Below are 21579 nucleotides of genomic sequence, written 5' to 3' on the forward strand. Positions count from 1 at the left end.
TGTATCTTGTAGTCAGGAATTTAACATGAGATTAGGTAGTTCCGTTCATGGACACACTGGATATTTAGAAAACAGGCTGCTCACATTCTAACAATATACATGATTAATTATGACTCAGAATCAATTTTTCCCCTCTCTGTATAATCTCCTGGATCTTTAATATACAATGTTAGGAATTGATTTTGCACTAAAATTAACTTCCCCTATCTTCCAGAAATACTGCAAATTGTGTATGCATCTTGAACCAAGTAGTATAGTTCATTCTATCTTCTTATTTCCCCAACTAATAGGGATAAGCTTATTAATGAGGTATGTCTTCTAAAAAAAAGTGCACAATATTAACTTTTTCTATGATAAATTTAATTATTTTCTTTTTTCATTTTCTTCATTTTATTAACATATTATATTTTTCTATTACCTTAATTTTCTAATTTTTTCCCTTGTGACAAAATAAAAGAAAGTAAATAGTCCAGCAAAGCAAACCAGTACCTCATCCATATCTAGCATTCTATGCAATGTCCTATACCCATAATCTCCTACTTCTGCAAAACAAAAACAAAAATTGATGAAGTTATTTAATTCAATTCAACAAACATTTATGATTTATGATTGACAGTGGATAGATGTTATACATAGATAGAGCTCTGGGCTTAAAAATCAGGAAACCCTCACTCAAATCCTGCTGCAGACATTGATTAGCTGCATTACATTCAACAAATCACTTTCTGTCTTTCAAGCCTTGGTTTCCTTATCTGTAAAAGGGGAGAGTTGGATTTGGTGGCCTCTAATATCTCTTCCAACTCTAAATCTATGGTCCTTTTAAGCACCTTCCACGTATGAGACAATACAATACAATACAATAAGCGTTTATTTTCCAAGACGATGTCCTACGTGCTGAACACACAAAGATAAAAATAAAATATAGTCCCTGACCTCTGGGAAATCTCATTCAACAGAGTAGATATGTTATGTAAAAAGGAAAGGAAATTAAAGATAACCTGATGATTAATGATTGGAAGATCAGGGAGAGTTCACCAAAGGCAGTAGCAATTGCTTTGGGTCTGTTCAGGAAACAATGGATTACTAGAGAGAGAAGTGAAAAGGGTATGCATCCTGAGCATGGGGTTAGGCCAGTGCTAAGACAAGTCTGGAAAGGATGGTTCAATTACTAAATATGGCATGGAGGCATGTGAACCAAATGTTTGGGATGTTGAGTTCTTTGTTTTAGGCTTCTTTCTTTAAAATGATGATAGTAATACAAATAGCAAGCTATTAAGTCATGTAGCTGTAAGATTATTGGAAGGACTTCTTTAAGTCCTATAGTCTAAGAATTCTACTCATCACGTTCTTTCTGTCCAAAGACTATAATATCAGTCATAGACAGCTGAAATTTCTGGGCCATTTTCACAGAGTCTTTCATAAGGTTTCATTCAAATCTATCTCACTTTTTTTTAGGAGTTTGTGCTTACATTCAAGAAATTTCAGACTGTTGTCAGAGTGTACTTTGTTTAAAAGTCTTCAATGACACATGTATTGATCTGTTATCTAAATCAAAGTCTAACACATGCATAAATACAATCATCTAGTGATTTTTCTGGGTAGAATAGTAAATTAGAAACAAATCTTTGGGTATATTGAATTTCTTTATTTAACACATAAAATGGAGCCACTAATATTCATGCAGGATTGAAGATGCAAAATTATAATCCATTTTCAGAAGTTAATCTCCTTTTCAACATAATCCAGTGTTGTTTTAGGCTGACTTTCACTGCGCACTACCCAGGCATCTTCACTCAGCTGTCTTTAGGGTCCTCCGGCCTTTTAAGCTGTGATAACGAAGGACATAATTGCCATGTAGTCATTGATTTTTAAAATGGATCTTGTGAAAAAAAAATAATTGTTGCATTAAAAAATTGGAAAAACACAGTTTTGTGTCCCTCAAACATTCAGCCCTTCAAGAACATATGCATGCAGAATCTGGATATGCTTGCTAACTTACAGTCTTGAAATCTGTCCTTGAGGAAAGCATATAATGGTCTACATGTGCCCGTGGGACCCATACAGTGTTAATGTTAGAAATCATATGATACAAAATGTGTACTTTAAAACACTTACAATCCCTGAATTTATATAATCCCAAATACTGTATAATTAACTGATTTGCATCTGAACAGCTACTTGATGCAATGTCTCCTGTTTAGAAAGCATCCTTAAATTATAAGGTAGTTGCTGTAAACAACGCACAGGTATGGTTAAAAATCTCGTTTTCCCTCTGTGATTTGGGCAGTATTGTTGGAACCTAGAAGAGAAGAACCTGCCAATTTTTATTATAATCTCTTTAATTTAGTTATTTACTGGAATAACAGCTTATGTGGACACAGAATGAAAGGACTCAATGATATTTCCTTAACGGCCTTATTATGTGAATGGTAATTGCAATGAAATAAAAGCCTTTTGGAGGTAATATGGTATGGTAGGGAGCAGCTAGCATTCAGCACCAGAAGACCCTTACCTGCATACTGGTCCCATCATTTACTACCTATGTGACCTTGTACCAGTTACTTCCTTCAATGAAATTCAGTTTCCTTCTCTGCAGAATGAATCTGTTAAGCTAGAGGATCTCTGTTAGGTCCCTTCTAGGTCAGTGAGCCTAGGAGGCATTTGCGTGGCACTTCAAAAATAACTATGCTTTTCTTTGTATTGCAACTTTGCATAGACTCCCATTTATCTTTCCATTACTTCCTTATACTAACAATTTCCTGTAGAGTTTGGGAGAAACTTGGTATTAGTGAGGTAGATAATGAGTACAGAAGTGTACCTTTAGCTGTGATCTTACTGACCAAAATTGGACTGAATCCTAAATTTAAGTTCTTTTCGTAGCCCACAAGATGCCTACCTTGGACACAACATGGCCTAGTCTTGAAGCCAAGAAGAGTTGGCTTCAGATTCTACCCCTAATTTTTATACCCTCCATTTCCATCCTATTTTGTGGTCATTTAACCTCTGAATGCCCCCAGATAATGCTCTGTGAATATAAGTTATGTGCCATTAACTTATTTGCATTAGAGAGCAAGTTTCCACCTTTTCCCATCTTCTTTCTGAAAAAAAAATTCACTTTGACTACAAATTTACCATCATTTTACCTTAGCCTGTAGTCCTGCTAAGAGTTGTTGGTTTGGGAATTCTCTAGTGAATCTGAGTCAATTGTTCAATTAACCAGTTATTTAATTATAAAACAATTTGCATAAATATGTTACGGAGAAAGCATTATTTTTAGAAAAAGGCAAAGGTCAAACAAGTCTTAAAAGTAACACTTATGAAGTATCCTTTCTCTTGCTTTGCTTACAGTTAGTCCCTGATACTTACTAGATACCCAGGGGTACCTCTACTGTCTAAGGTGCTTAGGGAAACACTAAAAAAAAAGAGACATGACCCTTGGCTGTTACAGTTTTAGGATCAGTAGATGTCATTGATGCATCATAATGTGCAGCATTAAGTATAATACTGTTTTATTCTTAATGCTCCCTTTATTTCGTCCAACATCCTATACATAGTAGGCACTGAGTGTTGTTCAATCATTTTCAGTCATGTCTGACTCTTTGTGACCCCATTTGGGGTTTACTTGGCAAAGATACTGGGGTGGTTTGTCATTTCCTCCTCTAGCTTATTTTACAGATGAGAAACTGAGGTAAACAGGGTTAAATGACTTGCCCAGGGTCACACAGCTATTAAGTGTCTGAAGTCAGAGTTGAACTTACAAAGATGAGTCTTCCTGACTCCAGGCCCAGTGCTCTATCTACTGGGCCACCTTGCTGCCCCAGGCAACTTTTGCTAATAAAGGATATTATTTTAGAATCCTGACTTTAAAACTTTCCGTTTTGACTTCCTGCAGTGAAAGTAAGGGTGGAGAATTATAATGAGTCTTGCTACAATGTTTTGTTTGAGCTTTTAGCATAGAAACCCATTTTTTTTCATTTGTTTAGGAGAATGGGATCCTGAATGGCAGCATGGGTCAAATCCTATTGGGCCACACCTAACTGGCCACATGTCTCCAGGCCACAAGTTTTCCACCCCTTCGCCTGGGCTATACCTCTGAAAAATTGCTCTAAAGATATAACTTGACTTTTTTTTTTATAGTGCTAAGATATCATTGTATTATATATGGCTTTTAAAAAATGACCCCATAACACTTACCAGCTGTGTGACCCTGAGCAAGTCACTTAACCCGGATTGCCTCACTCAACAAACAAATAAACAAACAAAAATGACCCTTTATTGGGGGCCTAGAAAACCTCCTTTAAAAGCAAAGCAAAACAAACAGAACAACATTTTCATTGTGCCTTACCCATATTCATCATGAAAAGATTTGACCTATTCACTTTAGGCTTTTCTAGGTCACCTAATTTTCTAAGGGCTTTTCCTATTGTTAAAAATATAGTGTGATCCTTTCTTTATTTCTGAAATCAGTTTTTTTCCCCTTAAACACAACCAGAAATTGGCCTCATAGTGCTAAGATTTTTTCAATATGGAAGATTAATGGTCTAATGAAGAAGCAAACAAATGTATGGTGGAAATGGTCATAGTTAATACATGTTATAAACCAACATGCATCATTGTCAAGATTACCAATGCATTTCATTAAATTGCTATAGTTTTCCACAAAGGTGATATGGCTATGCCTCAAGATGAAGGACAAAATGTGGCTAATGGATTTTTGATCTAGAAGGTGGGGAATATGATGCTTCGGGTTTTATGTTCATCTTTATTAAGTAACATTATGTAAGTGACTTTAACTTCTATGCCACTATTCATCTGCAAAATAGAGATAATACCCTTCTCTCGGAATTGTTATGAGCAATAATTAATAAGGAAGATTGAAACTTTATAGAATCAGTGTTAACTAATCTCTTGATACGGAGAGACAATAAGTGAATTCTAAACAGCAATCTGGATGAGGAACTCATTTCTGTTTCTGGTGTATTCCAATATTTGAATGGAACTGAGTGACACATGGTATTGATCAAGCTCGTGGAACTAAAGTTAGCTCATTTGTGCTGTTGTAAAATGTAAATCCATCATTCACAAGGTAGATGCCTTCATTGTTTTGTTTTGTTTTTTGACTTCTTAAAAATTAACCTTGGTTTTAAAATTAGCATGCTACTACCATGTTTTATTGCCTACCTGAAGGTTCTGTAGTTTCATCATTGTAGGTCTAGTCCCCATCAATTCAGATTGTAATAATGGCTGACTCTCATGTTGGGGATATGCTGTCGCTAGCTCATCCCAGCTCATAAGAATCAGTTAATTTTTTTTTGAAAAGAAGGAAATTTTTATTGGTATCTTCTGTTTTTTACATCATCATAGCTATCCCCAGTATCCCTTTTAGAGGGATATCCTCCATAGAGAGCTAGCCCATATGATAAATAGCATTTTTAGGGAGGAAAAAATCAACATAACTAATCAATACGTAGAAAAAAATCTGAAAATGTCTAATGTATAACATCTGTGGGCCTTCTACATCCATGAAGGAGTGGGTTGGGATATCGGCTGTTGGATTTTCAGTATACCTTGGTAATCAGCAAATGATGCAAAGCAGGGCTTGATTTCTTGTTTTGCTGATTGTCTAAACTTCAGAAAGTGATGAAGAATACTTAAGAGTATCACATATATGTTCAGAGAACTGGTTACAAAGCAATTATCAGTATATTCTTGAGTGATGTAGGCTTTCAGAGTTGCAAAGAACCTTCTAATACCTGATCTCATTTTAGCTTTACTGTAATCTTCTGAGGAAGGTACCCATTTTACAGAGGAGGAAACTGAGGTCCAAATAAGTTAAGTGACTTGGTATTCACAAGTGGTAGGGTAAGGATTGAGCCTATGCATCTCTCACTTCTAAGTTGAACAGCCATTCCATTACACCATACTATCTCTCACGTGAAGACCTGGCTTAGAGTGAACATTTTTGAAGTTGCTGTTAACACAAAGAAACGGAACCCAAAGAACACAAAATAAAAATAAATCCCTGACTTTTGTAAAATTTAGCGACATATACAATCCATCCCTGGGCCTTTACTTAAGACTTTTTCAACTCAATAAAACCTGGCTAATCACCTGTGATGTACTGGCATAACTTACCTTTGAGACCCCAGAAGCATACCACATTGAGGCCTCCAGCAGAGACATATCATATTAGTCTTCCAGAAATAGTCTTTTGATCTTTTGGACTTAGTTCTTGTAACATGCATGAATTCCTTTTGTATCTTCTGTTTTTAACACAAATTCTGTTGTATTCTTAACATATATCCTTTATTTTGCAGTTACTTATGGCAGATCCCATTAACCATTGTAGTAGGAAATAGGAGCCATATCTCATCAGAGACAATTATATGGGTGTCTAACAAATCAGGTAAAGATATCCTTCTCTGTGGGTTTGTGTGTGAACTGTTTTTCTAGGTTTGATGACGGATAGCAACTTAGGTGCTAGGAATGTGGGGCCAAGTATCAGGAAAATAAGGGGAAGACAACAAGTTTTAAAAGGTGAGAGAAAGGAAGGAAACCATCTTTGTCCACTAAATTAGAGGGAAAGATGAAAAATCTCCTTAAAGAGAGACTTTTTAAATCAATAAATGTGTTGAGTGTACATGAGAGGGAGCATCAGGTAGTCAGATGGAGGGTGGACCTTGGAATCAAGAAGAATACTAAGATGGCCTGAGGCAAATCACTTAACTTCAAAGGTTTACCTTGCTAATTTGCAAGAATATAGGGAATTTTTCCACTGGGAGGGGAGTTTTCTACATAATTTAAGTCACAAGTCCATTCTCTCTGCCATTGTTAAGTAAACTTAATTTTTAGGTAAAGACCAAATAAAAATATTTCTAGCATTCAAACACAACTTTTAAAATGTATTAATTCCATGATTCCAAGATCAATTTAAAATTATAGCTCTGCTGTCACTGTGGTCATTATCAGTACAATAATGTCCTAAAAGCTGGAATGCACTTACCCCATCCTATGCCAGTCTCCTGCTACTGAAGTACTCAAGGACTATCTGTTTAAATATGATATGGGGAATTTTACTCATACTGTCACATCTTCATAGCAACCTGAGGGACCTTGAGAAATGATTTAGTCCGACATCCTCCCTATTGATAGACCTAAACCATTTCTTCTAGAAAGATAAGAATTCATTTTCTATTTTTAATATTTTAAAGATAATGGCAAAAGCTATTAACAAACCATTCCAATTCACTATGACAAAGATATTTCTTGTGTGTAACCAAAGTCTTGCATAACGTAACGTGAACCTGACTTGATGTATTTCTGTGCTTAGTTCAGGTGGAAAAAAGCCCTGCACCTCTTAGTATGTTCAAATTTGCCATTCTTTATGAAAGGGAAAAAAATATCAAAGGATAGTTTAAAGAAAAATCAATGTTTATGCCTGCTACCTAAAGCATAAACTGTTGTGATCCAACTGGTTTAGCTCATCTTGCTGTATTTTCTACAGGTGGTCATGTATTATAAAATATAGATGCATACACTGTATGAAATGCTTAAATGCAACATATTGGCTGTTAAATCTATTTGAGTTTTTGGATCTGGGCTTTTAAATAGTGAAATGATCAAGTGGAAAGCATGCTTGCCTAGAAGTTAGGAAGTGCAAATTCAAATTAGACCTCTGATATTGGCTGTATGACCACAGACCAATCAATCAGTTGGTTTTTATTAAATGCTTACTATGTGCCAGACAAGGTGGTTATGTACACCAGCTATATACAACCGATGAAACAGTCCCTATTCAAAAAGAGCTTATATCTTAATGTGAGAGATAAGGACATATGACAGTTTGCACAGCATAAATGTCAAGTGAATCAGTGCACATTTATAAATTGTAGTTAGATTCAAGGTACTTTGGGAGGGAGGGTATTAGTAGTTGGGGGGATCTGGGAAGATTTCGCGTAGAAAACGTTCACTGAGTCATGCCTTAAAGGGAAAGAAGGCCTCATTGAGGTAAAAGGAACACTTACCAGTCATAGGGGGCCAGCTAACAGTGCACAGACACAGAGATAGGAGAAGAGTATCCATTTTGATTTACAGAGATAAGGCCAGTTTGGCTAGATGGCAGAATTCAGGAAGGGGACTAATGTTCAGTGAGGCTAGAAAGATAGATTGGGTCCAAGTTGTTTTGAGTTTTAATAATTAAACAGAGAGATTTAAATTATATCCTAGAGACAATACAAAACAAAGGAGTTTATTGAGGACAGGCCTCAGATCAGGCTTTAAGGTAAAATCACTTTGGCAACATTGTGGAGGATGGAGTGAAGTGAAGATAAACCAGGACTAGGGTGGTAGTTGGGTGATTAGTGAGAAAGGGATTGGATGCACTAGATATTGTTGATTAAAAGGCAAGGTTTGGCAATGAAATATATATGGTGAGAGACAGTGAGGAGTCCAGGTTAATTCTAGAGTTTTAAAACTTGGATACTGAGAAGGTGATGGAGCCCTTGACAAAAATAGTGATGTTTGCAATAGGTGAATGTTTAAGAAAATTATAATACATTTAGTTTTAGAGTGGTTGAATTTGAGATGCCTTTAAAATATCTAGTTTGAAATGTCCATTAGTGTGTCAGCCCTGAAGCTTAAGGGAGTGATGAGTCATTTTCACATTAATGATTGTTAAACTCGTGGGAACTGTTGAGATTACTAAAAGAGAGTAAAGAGGGAGAAGAGAGAGGACTTAGGATAGAATTTTGGGGGACACCCACAGTTAGGTGATATTATATGGATAATGGTCCAGGAAGAAGACTGAGGAGTGGCTTTTTGGTAGAGATGCAAATAAATGTTACATTTACTCAACAAATATTGAACATGTATTCTGTAAAAAGTATGTACATACCTATTCTGAAAAGTGACGAGAGGCCTGCCCCAGTTCAAAGCTCCTTATAACTCTCTCTTAGACTAGATAAAGTAGAACCAGCATTGATTAGTGTAATGAAAACCTTAACCCTCAGGTTCCCCATCTGTAAAATGGTAATAATGATGCCTATAGAACTTCTTCAAAGCATTGTTTGAGGATTATATGACACATTGTGTATAAAGTGATTTGTAAATCACTTAATCACACAAGATTTTGTAAATCTTATAGTGTTATCCTTCTACCAGAGTAGATGGGCAACTAATTAGTAACTTCTAGTCTTAGTGAGTTGCCTGGAATACTGAGAGTTTATGTGTCCAGAGTCACAAAATAAATATGTGTCAAGAGGCAGGTCTTAAACTCAGATCTCTAATGGCAGCCCTATAGCTACTACACCATATTGTTTCTAAGCCATATACATAATATACATGTATACATACATACATACATACACACATACATACATACATACATATATATGTATATATACACACACATATTTAGTATTATTCTATTTAAATAGAATATTTATTAGATTATTATCTTTGATTTATTTTTAAGAGCTTGCCATCAAAATCTAATGTGTTGAATCAAGGTTGTATGTATACTGTGATTACCAATCAAAACTGAGTGTTTTCTTTGATTAGGTGTTTTCTGGGTAGTTTTCTTGGTTTGTACTGAAATGACCAATAAGAAGCTTGTTTTTTTTTTAAGTAGATCAAATGCCTTTCAAAGATATCTCTTAGTATAAATTCCCCTAAACAGCTTGAATTAGGTCAGTAGTTGAAAATAAAGGTAGATTTTCCCATTGGAAAATTAATGAAGAGAGTAGGAGAAAGAGGGCTGCAGAAGTTGAGACATGTCCAGCACAGAACCTTGACCTGAAAAGAGTCAGGGACCTCTAAAAGAGTTTGATTCTTTTAGTTATTCTTTCTTATTTTCCTCTCCTTTTGGTTCTGAGAATCAAATTCTCAAGGAATTCCTTTATCAAGAATAACATTTTTGTTTGTTTTTATTTGGGGAGGGGTTTGTACCTCTGACTTCTTTGGTACATGGACTTCCTAATGTGTCAACTCCCTCCATTGATGCAGATTGACAATTTTTCTGTTACTTATCATCTTACAGTGTTAGCTTGAGATTAAGGGATTTGTCCATGATAAGGTACGTGTAAGAGGCAGATCTTGAGCCTGGATAAATATAACTCCAAGGCTTGCCCTCTATTCACTGTGCCATGTTGCCTCTCTAATAACAATAGTAGCTATATTGGTTTAACACATGATGGTTTGCAAAGTTCCTTAGGTGTATTATCTCACTGGGTCCCCACAGCAACCCTAGGTAGAGAAGGCAAATATTATCCCTATTTTATAAATACATAAACTGATTCTCAGAAAGGTTAAGAAATTTGCCCACGGTCGCATAGCTCCTAAATGGCTCAGCTGGGATTTCAGTCTAAATATGTTGACTCCTAAGTTCAGCTGTTCCTTCTGCTCTACAACAGGAATTACTTTTAGATTAATTTTTTGGTATAAAATCTTATGCTCATTACCTTCCCCAAGTATTTGATCTAGAGAATATTTACTAGCCTCAAAGTTTGACTTACATAGCAAACAAAAGTAGGTTGTGGTTTTGAATGATCAACAATGGCTATTTCCCTTTCATAGTTATTCTATTCTATTATTTATGTTATATTTATCATATTTTATATTTTATTTGAGAATGTAGAAAAATGTATTTGAAGAAAAATATCACCGAATAGTTCTTTGAATCATCTTTGAAATGTAGTGTCAAAAATGTATATTCCTTTGAAATATCTTGCCTAGGAATAGGAAGAATAGTTTTGCTATTTAAAAATTACCTAGTGGAAAGCATAACATTATTACTGTCATTAATTTTTTTTTATTAAAAAAAAGGCAATATGCCCCAATCAATACAATGCTGAATTCAAGATGATCTTCCTTCAAAGCCTGCCTCTGACACTGACTAGCTTTGTGGCCCTGGGCTAGTAATTTAATTTCTATGCACCTCAGACAACTTCCCTAGGACCCATCCATTAAGCCTTCAGCCTTATCTTGGTGAAAGGGAGTTCTACAATGGGAATTACCTAAGCTGCCAGAATCATAATTCCTGAGTGTAGCTAATAATTATATAGGGCTTAGAGGTTTGTCACATGCTTTACTTAATTTCCTTTTTCAATTCTCACCACAAATCTGTGTGGTATAGGTACTAGAGGTATTATTATCCTTAATGTACAGATGACGTTAAATGGTTGGTGTTGAGTTCACTCAGATAGGAAATGTTTTAGGAAGGATTTAAAACTGGGCCATTCTGATTTCAGGTTTAACACTCTTTCCATAGAGTGCAAAGCAAAGGGGATACTGCTTTGAGGTGTAAATTCAAATTGTTAATCACCAAAACTGTCCAGATTTGGTGGCTAATGGTGGAGGGAATCCAGAAGAAACATTGGAAGAAATATTGTCTTGCCTGTAGGTTCACCTGTTTTAAGAGCAATCACTATGATCGCATCACACACACACACACACACACACACACACACACACACACACACACACTCAGCAATCTACAGTGAGTTTTAGAAAAACTTGTACCTTTTTTTTTGCCTCCTCACCTTCTCTGAAAAGAACAAAGTAGGTCATTTATACAAATAATGGTTTTAATTAATTCAAAAAGGCAAAATTAATGCCATGGAGAAATTCTTTAAAAAGAAAGGTTGGAAGATATTTCAGCAGTCAAGATGAAGGAAGGAATGTTCTTTTTAAATCTCCTTTATTATTGTATATTCTTCAGATCTCATTCAAAGAGAAAGAAAAATTATACACATCAATTACAATGGCAAAAACAAATTTAATCAAATGTGGCCATTTCTAATAGTGAGAATTCATTAAGAAAATCAATTAAGGCCAACTTTTTTTTTAACTGAACTGAGATGTGTATTTTATTTGAAGCATTATATTTTTGAACAATGGGATTTTTAAGATAATTTTAAAAAATAAATTATCCTTATTGAAGAGAAGAATTTAAAAAAAAAACCTTTTAAAAGAAAATCCAGGTTGGGTAAAATGTGGATAATTTTAGCTCCAAAGGGAAATTTTATTTTTCAAGCTTAAGTGTAGATTTAGGTCAAACCATTTAAAAAAGTTTCATTGTTGCCTTCCTACCATAAATTTGATAGTAAGTGAAACACACACACACACACACACATATATGTGTGTGTGTGTGTGTGTGTATATATATATATATATATATATATATATATATATATATATATATATATATATATATATATATATATATATATAACATATTCAGTATCTAATTTCTTGACTGTTTAATTGCATTACCTCTACAAATGAGTTAAAGGGATTGGAAAAATTTAAAGGGAATATATTTCGGATTTAAGAAACACGATACTGCTATACTTCCCATGTGACCTTCAACAAGTCAATTTGGCCCTCTCTGTTTCAGTTCCCTTCTGTATAGAAGTAGGAAATCCCAGCTCTAAAATTCTATGATTATAAAGAGTCCATTTGTATGGAAGGGCGGCGTCAATTGTATTCTCACAGTAGGACAGAAAAGTTATGCCGTGTATGGCCCTGGAAAAGTATGCCGGGTCTCAATTTGAGTCCTGGCTCTGCCAATTACTACTTGGTTAACTTTGAGCAAGTCATTTAACCTCTCTGGGCCTCAATTTCCTCAAATATAAACTAAGGATTTTGGAATAGATGCCTTCTAAGGTCCTTCCCAGAACTAAATAAGTGTATGTGTGATGTTATAGATTGTCATCCCTAAAGTTTGAATAAATGTGTTATATGTTATCAAATACTTCTAGGTTTGAGACTGAGATTTTGAAAGTGTGTGTCATTTGCTAGTCATCTATGAAGCATGTTCTCTGCAGAGTAATGCCAGTCCTTTACAGAGTATTCAAGTGTTTATATGCCCATTGTTTCATTTGGCCCTCACAGCAGCACTGTGAGGTCAATGTTGTTATCCTCTTTCACTTTTGACATTACTTACTCCTGGCCAACAGTGTTCTGGAGATTTCACTTTCTCTTCTTTCCACTATAGCTATAGTTGCTTTCTCAGTCTCCATTTTCTGTCTAAGAAATTCAAGATGTAGTATCTTATAAAACACAAATGACTCTGTTTCCTGATGTAAAAGTCTTAATATCATTCTCCATAATGCCAATCTTAATAACATTCCAAAAGTATGTTTCGGCTGCTGATTGCCCCTTCAAGAAACGTGCCACTTTGCAACTTTTCATAATGAAGGCAGTCTGGACGCTCAGTTCTGGGATACTGGAAATGACTTCTGTAAAATTCATTCCTTGCCATTGGTCCATTTGAAGGTTTTCTAAGAAGCCTAAATTAGCCAATACTGGAAAGATATTTAAAAAGCTGTTACCTCCTCTCTCCAGAAATAGTTTCTGCAAAATCTCATTTTCAACAGGAACCTGAAAATAAAAAGTAGTAGCAATTCAATTTTACTTATCAATTTACTCATGGCAGATTAAAAAAAAAGTTGGTACATGCCCTTTTTATACTTGTCAATCTTGGTTGAAACTTGGTTTTATTTTTCTAAGTCTTAACATCACTTTTACTGTGACCTGCCCATAATGCTTAGAATGGCCGTTAGCACAATGAGTGAATGAAATCACAGCAAGTAGGCTACCTGCTGAAGCTTTTAACATCAGTTTAATGTCAGAGAAGTCCCAACTGATTGGCATAATGGAATCTTAGAACTTGAATTCACATCCTGGCTCTGCTACTGATTAACTGAGTATCCTAATATAACTGAGCTTCATACTATGTTATTTCAGTAAATGTCTTTGCCTTCCAATGACTACTTCAACTACCTAACATTTCACGATCATCCCATTGATTTGGAGCTCATGAGCTAGAGTTAGATTTTTAGTGTGGACCCAGTGAATACCTTAAATCTGAGGTTGTCAATCTCACATGGGGACTAATATTTTTTATTCAGTGATGCTGCAGGGCTGTAAATCATTGAAGACTACAGTCTAAGAAAAGTCAAAATGGCAGCCTACCTAAGGACAATGACAAGACAGATGATGAATGTAAGGAGGCCATATCATTTTAATAATGATGATGTAAAAAGGGGTGGCATAAAAGACACAATCGAACATGTGAGACTGGAGAAAGAGGAGAGATGGCCATCCAATGACTATGATATATCCCTGCTGGACAATCTAGTGATATACTAGTAAAACTGGGAGAATTAAAAGACCCAGAATGATGGGAAGATCTCTATTGTATTGAGTTGATCCTCTGATGTTTATAATCCACTGCTTCCTCTAGCATGGCACTATGATTCTATGGAAAAACCTCTGGATCTAGAGTCAAAGGACCTTAATTTAAGTCCTCAGTCTGCCCCATGAAATCATGGGCAAATCATTTGCATTTTCTGGGTGTCAGTTTGTTCATCTGTAAAAGGAAGGAGCTTAGAGTCTGCTATCTTTAATGTCTCTTCTGTCTCTAAATCTGTAATCCATTATTTATAAGAAGATATGGATGAGTTATGATATGTGCCATCACATATCTGCCCAAAGGTGGGCATTTTGTTTGCTCCTTCTATGCCCTGCCTCATTTTTTTTTAAATAAATGAGGTTATAGAATCTAAGGTTATTTCTACAGGTTTCTATTAATTATTAAATTTAATTTAATATTGTTCTTAAAAAGACAAACTGTTCTTACAGTAATCATTATCACAGAAATTGGGACAATAATTTATGCTTGCTTTGACACATTTTATAATGCTATAAAGACTCATTTGTTTGAGGTGGGACCTTTGTTATGACAACTAGATCAACTTTCTCAGGTTACAGGTGATATAAATAATAAAACCAGCATTAATATAGCACTTTGAGGTTTGCAAATTTCTATATAAATATTTTCCAATTTTTTACAATGCTAGGTCTAGGATTCATGCCTTCTACTTCCCAGAAGTCTTTTCTCTTGAAAATATTTTGTATTAATTTTATACAATATTTTTTATTTACCTATATTACCAATAGCACATGCCCTCTTCCTGCCTTCCTTCCACCCCCAAGACTTTGGGTTCACATGAACTGGATCTGATCTTGGGAGCTGACCTAAAAGGATTATTCTTCTTTTCACTCAATGTGCCTTCCCAAAGTTGCACATATAGCTAATGGTTAACTCATGTCTGTTTACCACAAATATAGGCAACAAGGTTTCTAGTTACTATCTAAGCATTCAAGGAAACAACTACATATAAGTAGATGATACAGTCTTTATTTGTATAAGGAAACAATTACGGATGAGTAGATGGGGCAGATAGATGGTACAGTGGATAAAGGGTCAGGTCTAGTTCAGGAAGAGTCATCTTCGTGAGTTCAAGTCTGTCCTGAGATATTTACTAGGTAGGCAAGTCATTTAACCTCATTTGCCTTAGTTTCCTCATCCATAAAATGAGCTGGAGAAGGAAATGGCAAACCACTCCATTATCTTTGCCAAGAAAACCTCAAATGGGGTCACAAAAATATTTGGACATGACTGGAAAGTGAATGAACAACAGACAGAAATGTTTATTTCACCTTACAGAAAATGAAGAAAATATAAATATAGAAGAAAAAACATAAAACACTTACAGGTGTTCCCCTGGAAGGTTTTGAACTCAAGTTTCCACTGTGACAACACTCCAACATTCTGATGACTCTCTGGTGCCTGCCATATGGTTCTACCCAGTTTCTCCAAGACTGTGGTTTAGAATCTTTAGAGTCTTCCCCCCCTGAGAAAGAAAACAGATTTTGGTTGTGCTGAATGAACAATCCACTTTTCTTTTAGATGTATGTTATTTACAAAACTCACTGAAAAGCTTTTATTTTCTTCTTACCTTCAGTTTCATTGTTTGACCCTTACTTTTCCTCGTGGTAGAAATCACATGACCATTACTCTTCTTTCTCTAAAAGTGATACTACACATGAAATAACCTTCTGTATCTAGAACATCTAATTCCTAAGGTGAGGATTACTTTCAAAGCAACTCCCCAAAGCTGATTCTGAAATCCATGTTATTTTCTTGAAGACTGGGATTATACAATCTAGGAAAGTTAAAAAAACACCCATAACCCTACCTCTTTTCAGGAGGTTGATTTTGAAAAAAAAAATACCCAGGTAGGGTGGGCAAGCAGATGTTTGCTTCTGCCATGTAGATTCTGCAAGAACTCTATCATTGTCCTGGCTGCTATCTTTTTGCCTTGGAAAGTCCATTGACTCTAGGCCTAGACACCAGCTCTGAAATCTATATTTTAACATGGTAAGCACAATGTGTTCCTTCACTCGAAACTATGAAGCCCAGGCTCCCTCTCCTACACATCTCCAACCTGCAGGATTCAGGCCAAATATACTATGCTTTGGTCTATGCTTTGAACAAAGAGATGGTGAAAAAGGCCTGAGCATATCCATCTTCTAGCTCAGTTTTATGGGTAGTTCCCATGAAAAGAGTTCATCTTCCTGAGTCCCAGCCAGACAGCCTTCTTGGGGCATCATCAGTCCCTGAAAGTTAATAACGCCAATATGGTAACTCTGCATGACATACAAGCCCATTGCCAGTCAAGGAGCTCATTAAAATGATGAGATAACTCTCTGGATCAACCTCCATTGAGCTTACTTGAGTGCATGTTGTATACTCACTCTATACCATCCCCCCTCCCAAAAGAATCTAAGCTTCCAGAGGACAGGAACTTGTAAAATTTTGTTTTTATGTCACTAGTTCCTAGCACAGTGCCTTGAACACAGTAGCCACTTAATAAATGTATGTTTAATTTAATATATTATGTTTGTACTCTTTTAAAGGAAAATGTTAATGCAAAAATGAAGTTCAGTGAATGTTCTAGATGGGAATTTACCCAGGCATTTTCTGTGAGGTGCTACCCGGTAATTTCGTTTTTGCCATAGCTTCAGTCAGCCTGCATAGTTAAAAAGCAAGGAATTGTCAGCATTACTAGGTTTTGGTCCTTTGGTCTTGTAGACTCATTTCCTTAATTCTGCTTTTACTGAAGAATAAAAGCTGGGTGGTATAGGGTATAGACCACTGGGCCTGGAGTCAGGAAGACCTGAATTCAAATCCAGCCTCAGGATACTTACTAGCTATCTGACCCTGGGCAAGTCACTTTACCCTGTTTGCCTTGTTTTCCTCGTCTGTAAAAGGAGCTGGAGAAAGAAACGGCAAAGCACTCCAGTATCTCTGCCAAGAAAAACCTAAATGGGGTCACAAAGAGGCAGACATGACTGAAAAATGACAAAAGAAATAACTGAACAACAGCAAAAAGTTGTTTGGGAATCAGATAAGAGTCCAATGTAGTCTAGGAGTTCCCCATTCCATATATGCCTCTACCTTTGGGGAGGCTTCAGAAAGATATACCCTATATGTTCCCTCCAATTTAGTCACATAAATTTATCCCATCAGCAATACATCTTGGGGGATTTATTGGGGAATCTAGATGACAAGGTTCACAATCTTCTTATGTTTGAGTTTCTTCCTCCTCCTCCTCTGGATGAAAAAAATAATTTTTGTATAATTTCAATAGCTGTATTAATCAATCAGTTATTAAGCATTACTCTGTACTAGTCTAAGAGTATGGCAGAGTGGATAACCAACCTCAAATCCCGGAAGATTTGAATTCTACCAACTGGAATCACTATTAACAATTTTATCCAAGTATCTAAATTGGAATGATGACTAAGGTTCACAATGACAATCCTGAACCTAAAAGTGTAGGAGGTAGTTATGAAATCACCACAGAAGAATGTAATTAATTCAGCCCAATTTTAATGTGAAGTCATTACATTCTGATTCTTTGAAAATGAGTCACCCATGTATAGCGGAGAAAGAAACATTTGAAACAATTGGGATACTTCATTCAATGCCATGAATAATTATGGCTAGTTAACACTCTAATAACCATGTTAGTAGATTATTAGAAGCATACATTTAGAGCTGGAAGGACCATTGAATTCATCCTTTCATTTTACAGATGAGGAAACAGAAGTTGAGCAGTTAAGTGAATACCCAAGATCGCAGAGGTAGTATCTAAGGTAGAGTTGGAATTTAGGTCTTTCTGACTCCAAAGAGCAATAGTCTATCTACTCTGCCACCTAGCTTCTGCATATTTTCTTTCTAGGTAGTTGCAGTATAAGCTTTTTATCTGTAGGGCCATACTGTATATAGTATTACAGTTATTTTCTTTTCCTAAAACATGATATCCAGTGCTGTAATGGGAAAAAAAATATGAAAGGGTGAAAATTAGCAGATAGCATTTTATTTTAAATCAAGTTTTAATTGAAAAAAAAAGCTAGAAAAAAATGTTGTTTTATGGCTTGTGGTGAGCAAAATGGAAAACAAAATAAAATTTGCAGGGTAAAACATAGAAATGGCCATTGTTTTATAACTGGAAATAATAGAGTACTCCTTTGGGATTTTGAGGGGGGTGACTAGAGGTGGGTGAAAAAAAAGATCAGCAAAGGAGAACGGACATCTGAAGCTGAGTATACATTACTCCATAATTTATAGGCCTTTAGCCATAAGGTTGAACACTACAGAATACTGGCAGATATGTGACTTTTGACAAGTTTCCCGGCATTTGAGGCCTAACTGAAAAACATAAAATACAAGTGCTTACTGTATGTATGTAAATGTAATGCCTTAAGGAAGCTCCAGGGGATCCACACTGGAGCCTGCAGTAGGAAGGTCCTGACATTTGTAAAAATTATTACACTCCTTAATTCAAAGGGATAACGGTAGAAATTATTTTCTACAGAAACAGCATCATTGCATCCTAGTCTCTGCCTTTGTTGTGGAAGTTGGCCCTTTACCCTTGAAAATCCAATGTTAGTTCTTTGGCCCACCACTTTGTGTATAGAATACAACATGTACTTCAGCTCCAATCTTGGGTTCCAAAGACACTAACCAGGAATTCTGAAGAAATGTGGTTTTGCTAATTGGTCAAGGGGCATTTTTTTTAAGCGATCAGAAATCTCTTTAAAAAATAGCTCATAATTGTATAGCAATAAACGTCTACAATCCTTTGAAGTAAGTAGTACATATATCATTATCCCCTAATTAGAGTGGAAGAGGCTGATTCTCAAAGGGGTTAAATGATTCACCTGCAGTTATAAGTGGTATACTTGGGATTTGAACATAGGTGTCCTGACTGCCAGACTAGTTTTCTTTCTTTATCATGCCACCTCTTACATGTACTGTCCCGTCTTTGGTTAATCCCTAGATTATTGAGCAGGTCTGAAATTCAGAATGTACAAGCAACCTTCCTTGTAATGTTTTCCATAGTTCTCCTTCTAACTGAAACACTCAATGAATAGCAACCAGTTTTCTAAATACCAAGCAAAATAGTTCCCTGAAATGATTGCTTTAAGCAGAATCTGATGTATGCGTTCATCTAAGTATACTTAGAAATATAGTTAGCTTAAACAACTAAATTCCCAGTTGTCAATATTTATAGACAGTGGTGTCACTTATTTAATATGGCTTTGAAGAGATCTAAAGAAAAAGCAAGAGAGGGTAATATTGAATTTCCCAGAATTGAGTATCCTGAGTTTTAAAAGTGTCTTTAATATTGAATGATATGGGTGGCTTATCCGACCTTATTAACTTCCTTTGCATTATACCATTTCATTAATTTCTCTCAATCCATATAAGCATCTAATTAGAAGTCAAGTAAAAATACTTGTAGCTTTCTAGTTATTTTTAAATTTGAGAACGAAAAATGATATTTAGGGGATAGGCTTTATCAGGGAGAAACAGGTCAATTACAAAAACCAATTAGTTGGAGCAACCAAGATGAAAAATAACCCAAGGTCTTCTAGGACTGCCTGGATGTAAGTAATTATTTGATTTTAACTATCTTTGTTAGGAAAATATTAATTTGGTAGATTGGTGGACTTGGAGAAAGAATTATTGGGAAGGTTCTATGTGTTATTGTAGACATCTAGTATTTACCAGTGAAGGGGAAAAAAATCTGCCTAGTGCCATTTTGAGATTTAAAACATGCTTAAGATCTGTTTTGCCCTTGAAACTATCCTTTCTAGAACATCACAGAATTACTGTGGACAAAGGAAGCTGGTTGCTGGGGAATATCAATCAGACTGGCTATTTCAGGGTCAACTATGATCTAAGGAACTGGAGATTATTAATGGACCAACTAATACAGAACCATGAGGTAAACACCAGATATGCTTATCAGAGATCGGCTTTGACATTGCGCGCTTCTTCTTTCTTCAATCCTGAATGGTTCCGTCTTTCTGGTTGGTTCTCATAGGTTCTCTCTGTCAGCAATCGTGCAGGTTTGATCGATGATGCCTTCAGCCTGGCCAGGTAGGTTCTTGATGGCCCTCTGAAAGAAATGTGTGTGACTATAAGTATTTTTTTGGCATGGAGTTAACCTGTGTATGTATTTCAAACATAAGAAAACTTTTTCAAGAACTTTTCTCTGTAGTTCAGTCTATTTGGAGTTATCAGACTAAACTAATTGCCCTCTCTAACTTGGACTATTCTAGATCAGTACAATCCACAGGGTAGCCCTAAGTCTGGAAAAAGTTGATCAATTTTTCACCAGATTAATTTTATAATTTCATGTTCTTATACTTTGTTGATTAGAAATCTTTGTGTTTTTACCAATGAACTTGACAAAATGACCCTCTCTCTCTATATATTTTTTATTGACAATGTCTTCAGATATTAACGATTTTTGATGTCTGATTTACAGAATGTGATCATTTTATGTGTTTTTATTGTGTGTGATCCATTTTGAAAAGTGTTTTCTGAATGAGAGTACTAAGTATTCCACAGAGAAAGGAAATTCTTCTATATATATAATAATTACTGAAGTTATTAGTAGTATAAGGTTTTAGTAATTCTGAGTATAGTACTAGAATTTTCTAAGGTCATAAAATTAGGCTTATAGATGAATGAATTATTCTCCTAAACCTTAATTATATGAAAAATTTTCAGTTATAAATTTGGAAATGGGGTTCAATCTATAGAGTCACCATAAATATATGTATTAGTCCTTTTCCATATTTGGATTATTTCATGTTCCAGTTAATGTTTTAATTTTAGGAAAATCCTATATGAGTCATAGGTTAATATACCACTGCTGTCTGTCCAAAAACTTGTTCCTGTTCATTAAATCTTGTCCTTGGGTAGTTACTTGAAACTAGTCAAATCTGTCTTTACAAATAGGAGAACAGACTTTACCCTATGAAAAGAACATTGCAATGTGCAGGGATTTGGGGTTGCTTTATGAGTTTTAGTGTATTAAATCAAATTTCAATTCTTCTCTATGTACTAAAAAGGATATTGTGCCTTGTAGAGGACTTATTCATCATCACTGGTGAGCTTAAAAAAAAAGTCTATTAATTATTTTGATACAAGCAAAAGTAAAGAAATAGGAGTATGACACAGTACAGTCATAACTTCAGTAATGGTTCAGAATAAACTGGATGCTTAGGAATGAGGGAGAATGCATTTTGGGTAGTAATAAAGAAATTACATATGTTATTATGTATGTTTATACATATATACACCCACATATACACAATTACATAGATTATTATTTGTGTATATATACCTACATATGTGTATATGTGTTATCC

General features: G+C 35.4%; 1 protein-coding gene across 1 annotated transcript in view; it reads left to right on the forward strand.

The window, feature by feature from the left end:
• Positions 1 to 21579, forward strand: part of TRHDE (thyrotropin releasing hormone degrading enzyme) — a 461792-nt gene that overhangs the window by 323256 nt on the left and 116957 nt on the right. Inside the window, exons 10-12 of the mRNA XM_020968898.2 lie at positions 6318 to 6406; positions 20014 to 20144; positions 20244 to 20299. Of these exons, the coding sequence (XP_020824557.1) occupies positions 6318 to 6406; positions 20014 to 20144; positions 20244 to 20299 (276 nt within the window). The remainder of the gene's footprint in view (positions 1 to 6317; positions 6407 to 20013; positions 20145 to 20243; positions 20300 to 21579) is intronic.

The sequence above is a fragment of the Phascolarctos cinereus genome, unplaced genomic scaffold, assembly GCF_003287225.1.
Source record: "Phascolarctos cinereus isolate Bilbo 61053 unplaced genomic scaffold, phaCin_HiC Scaffold_1;HRSCAF=81, whole genome shotgun sequence".
In the NCBI taxonomy this organism is placed as follows: domain Eukaryota; kingdom Metazoa; phylum Chordata; class Mammalia; order Diprotodontia; family Phascolarctidae; genus Phascolarctos; species Phascolarctos cinereus.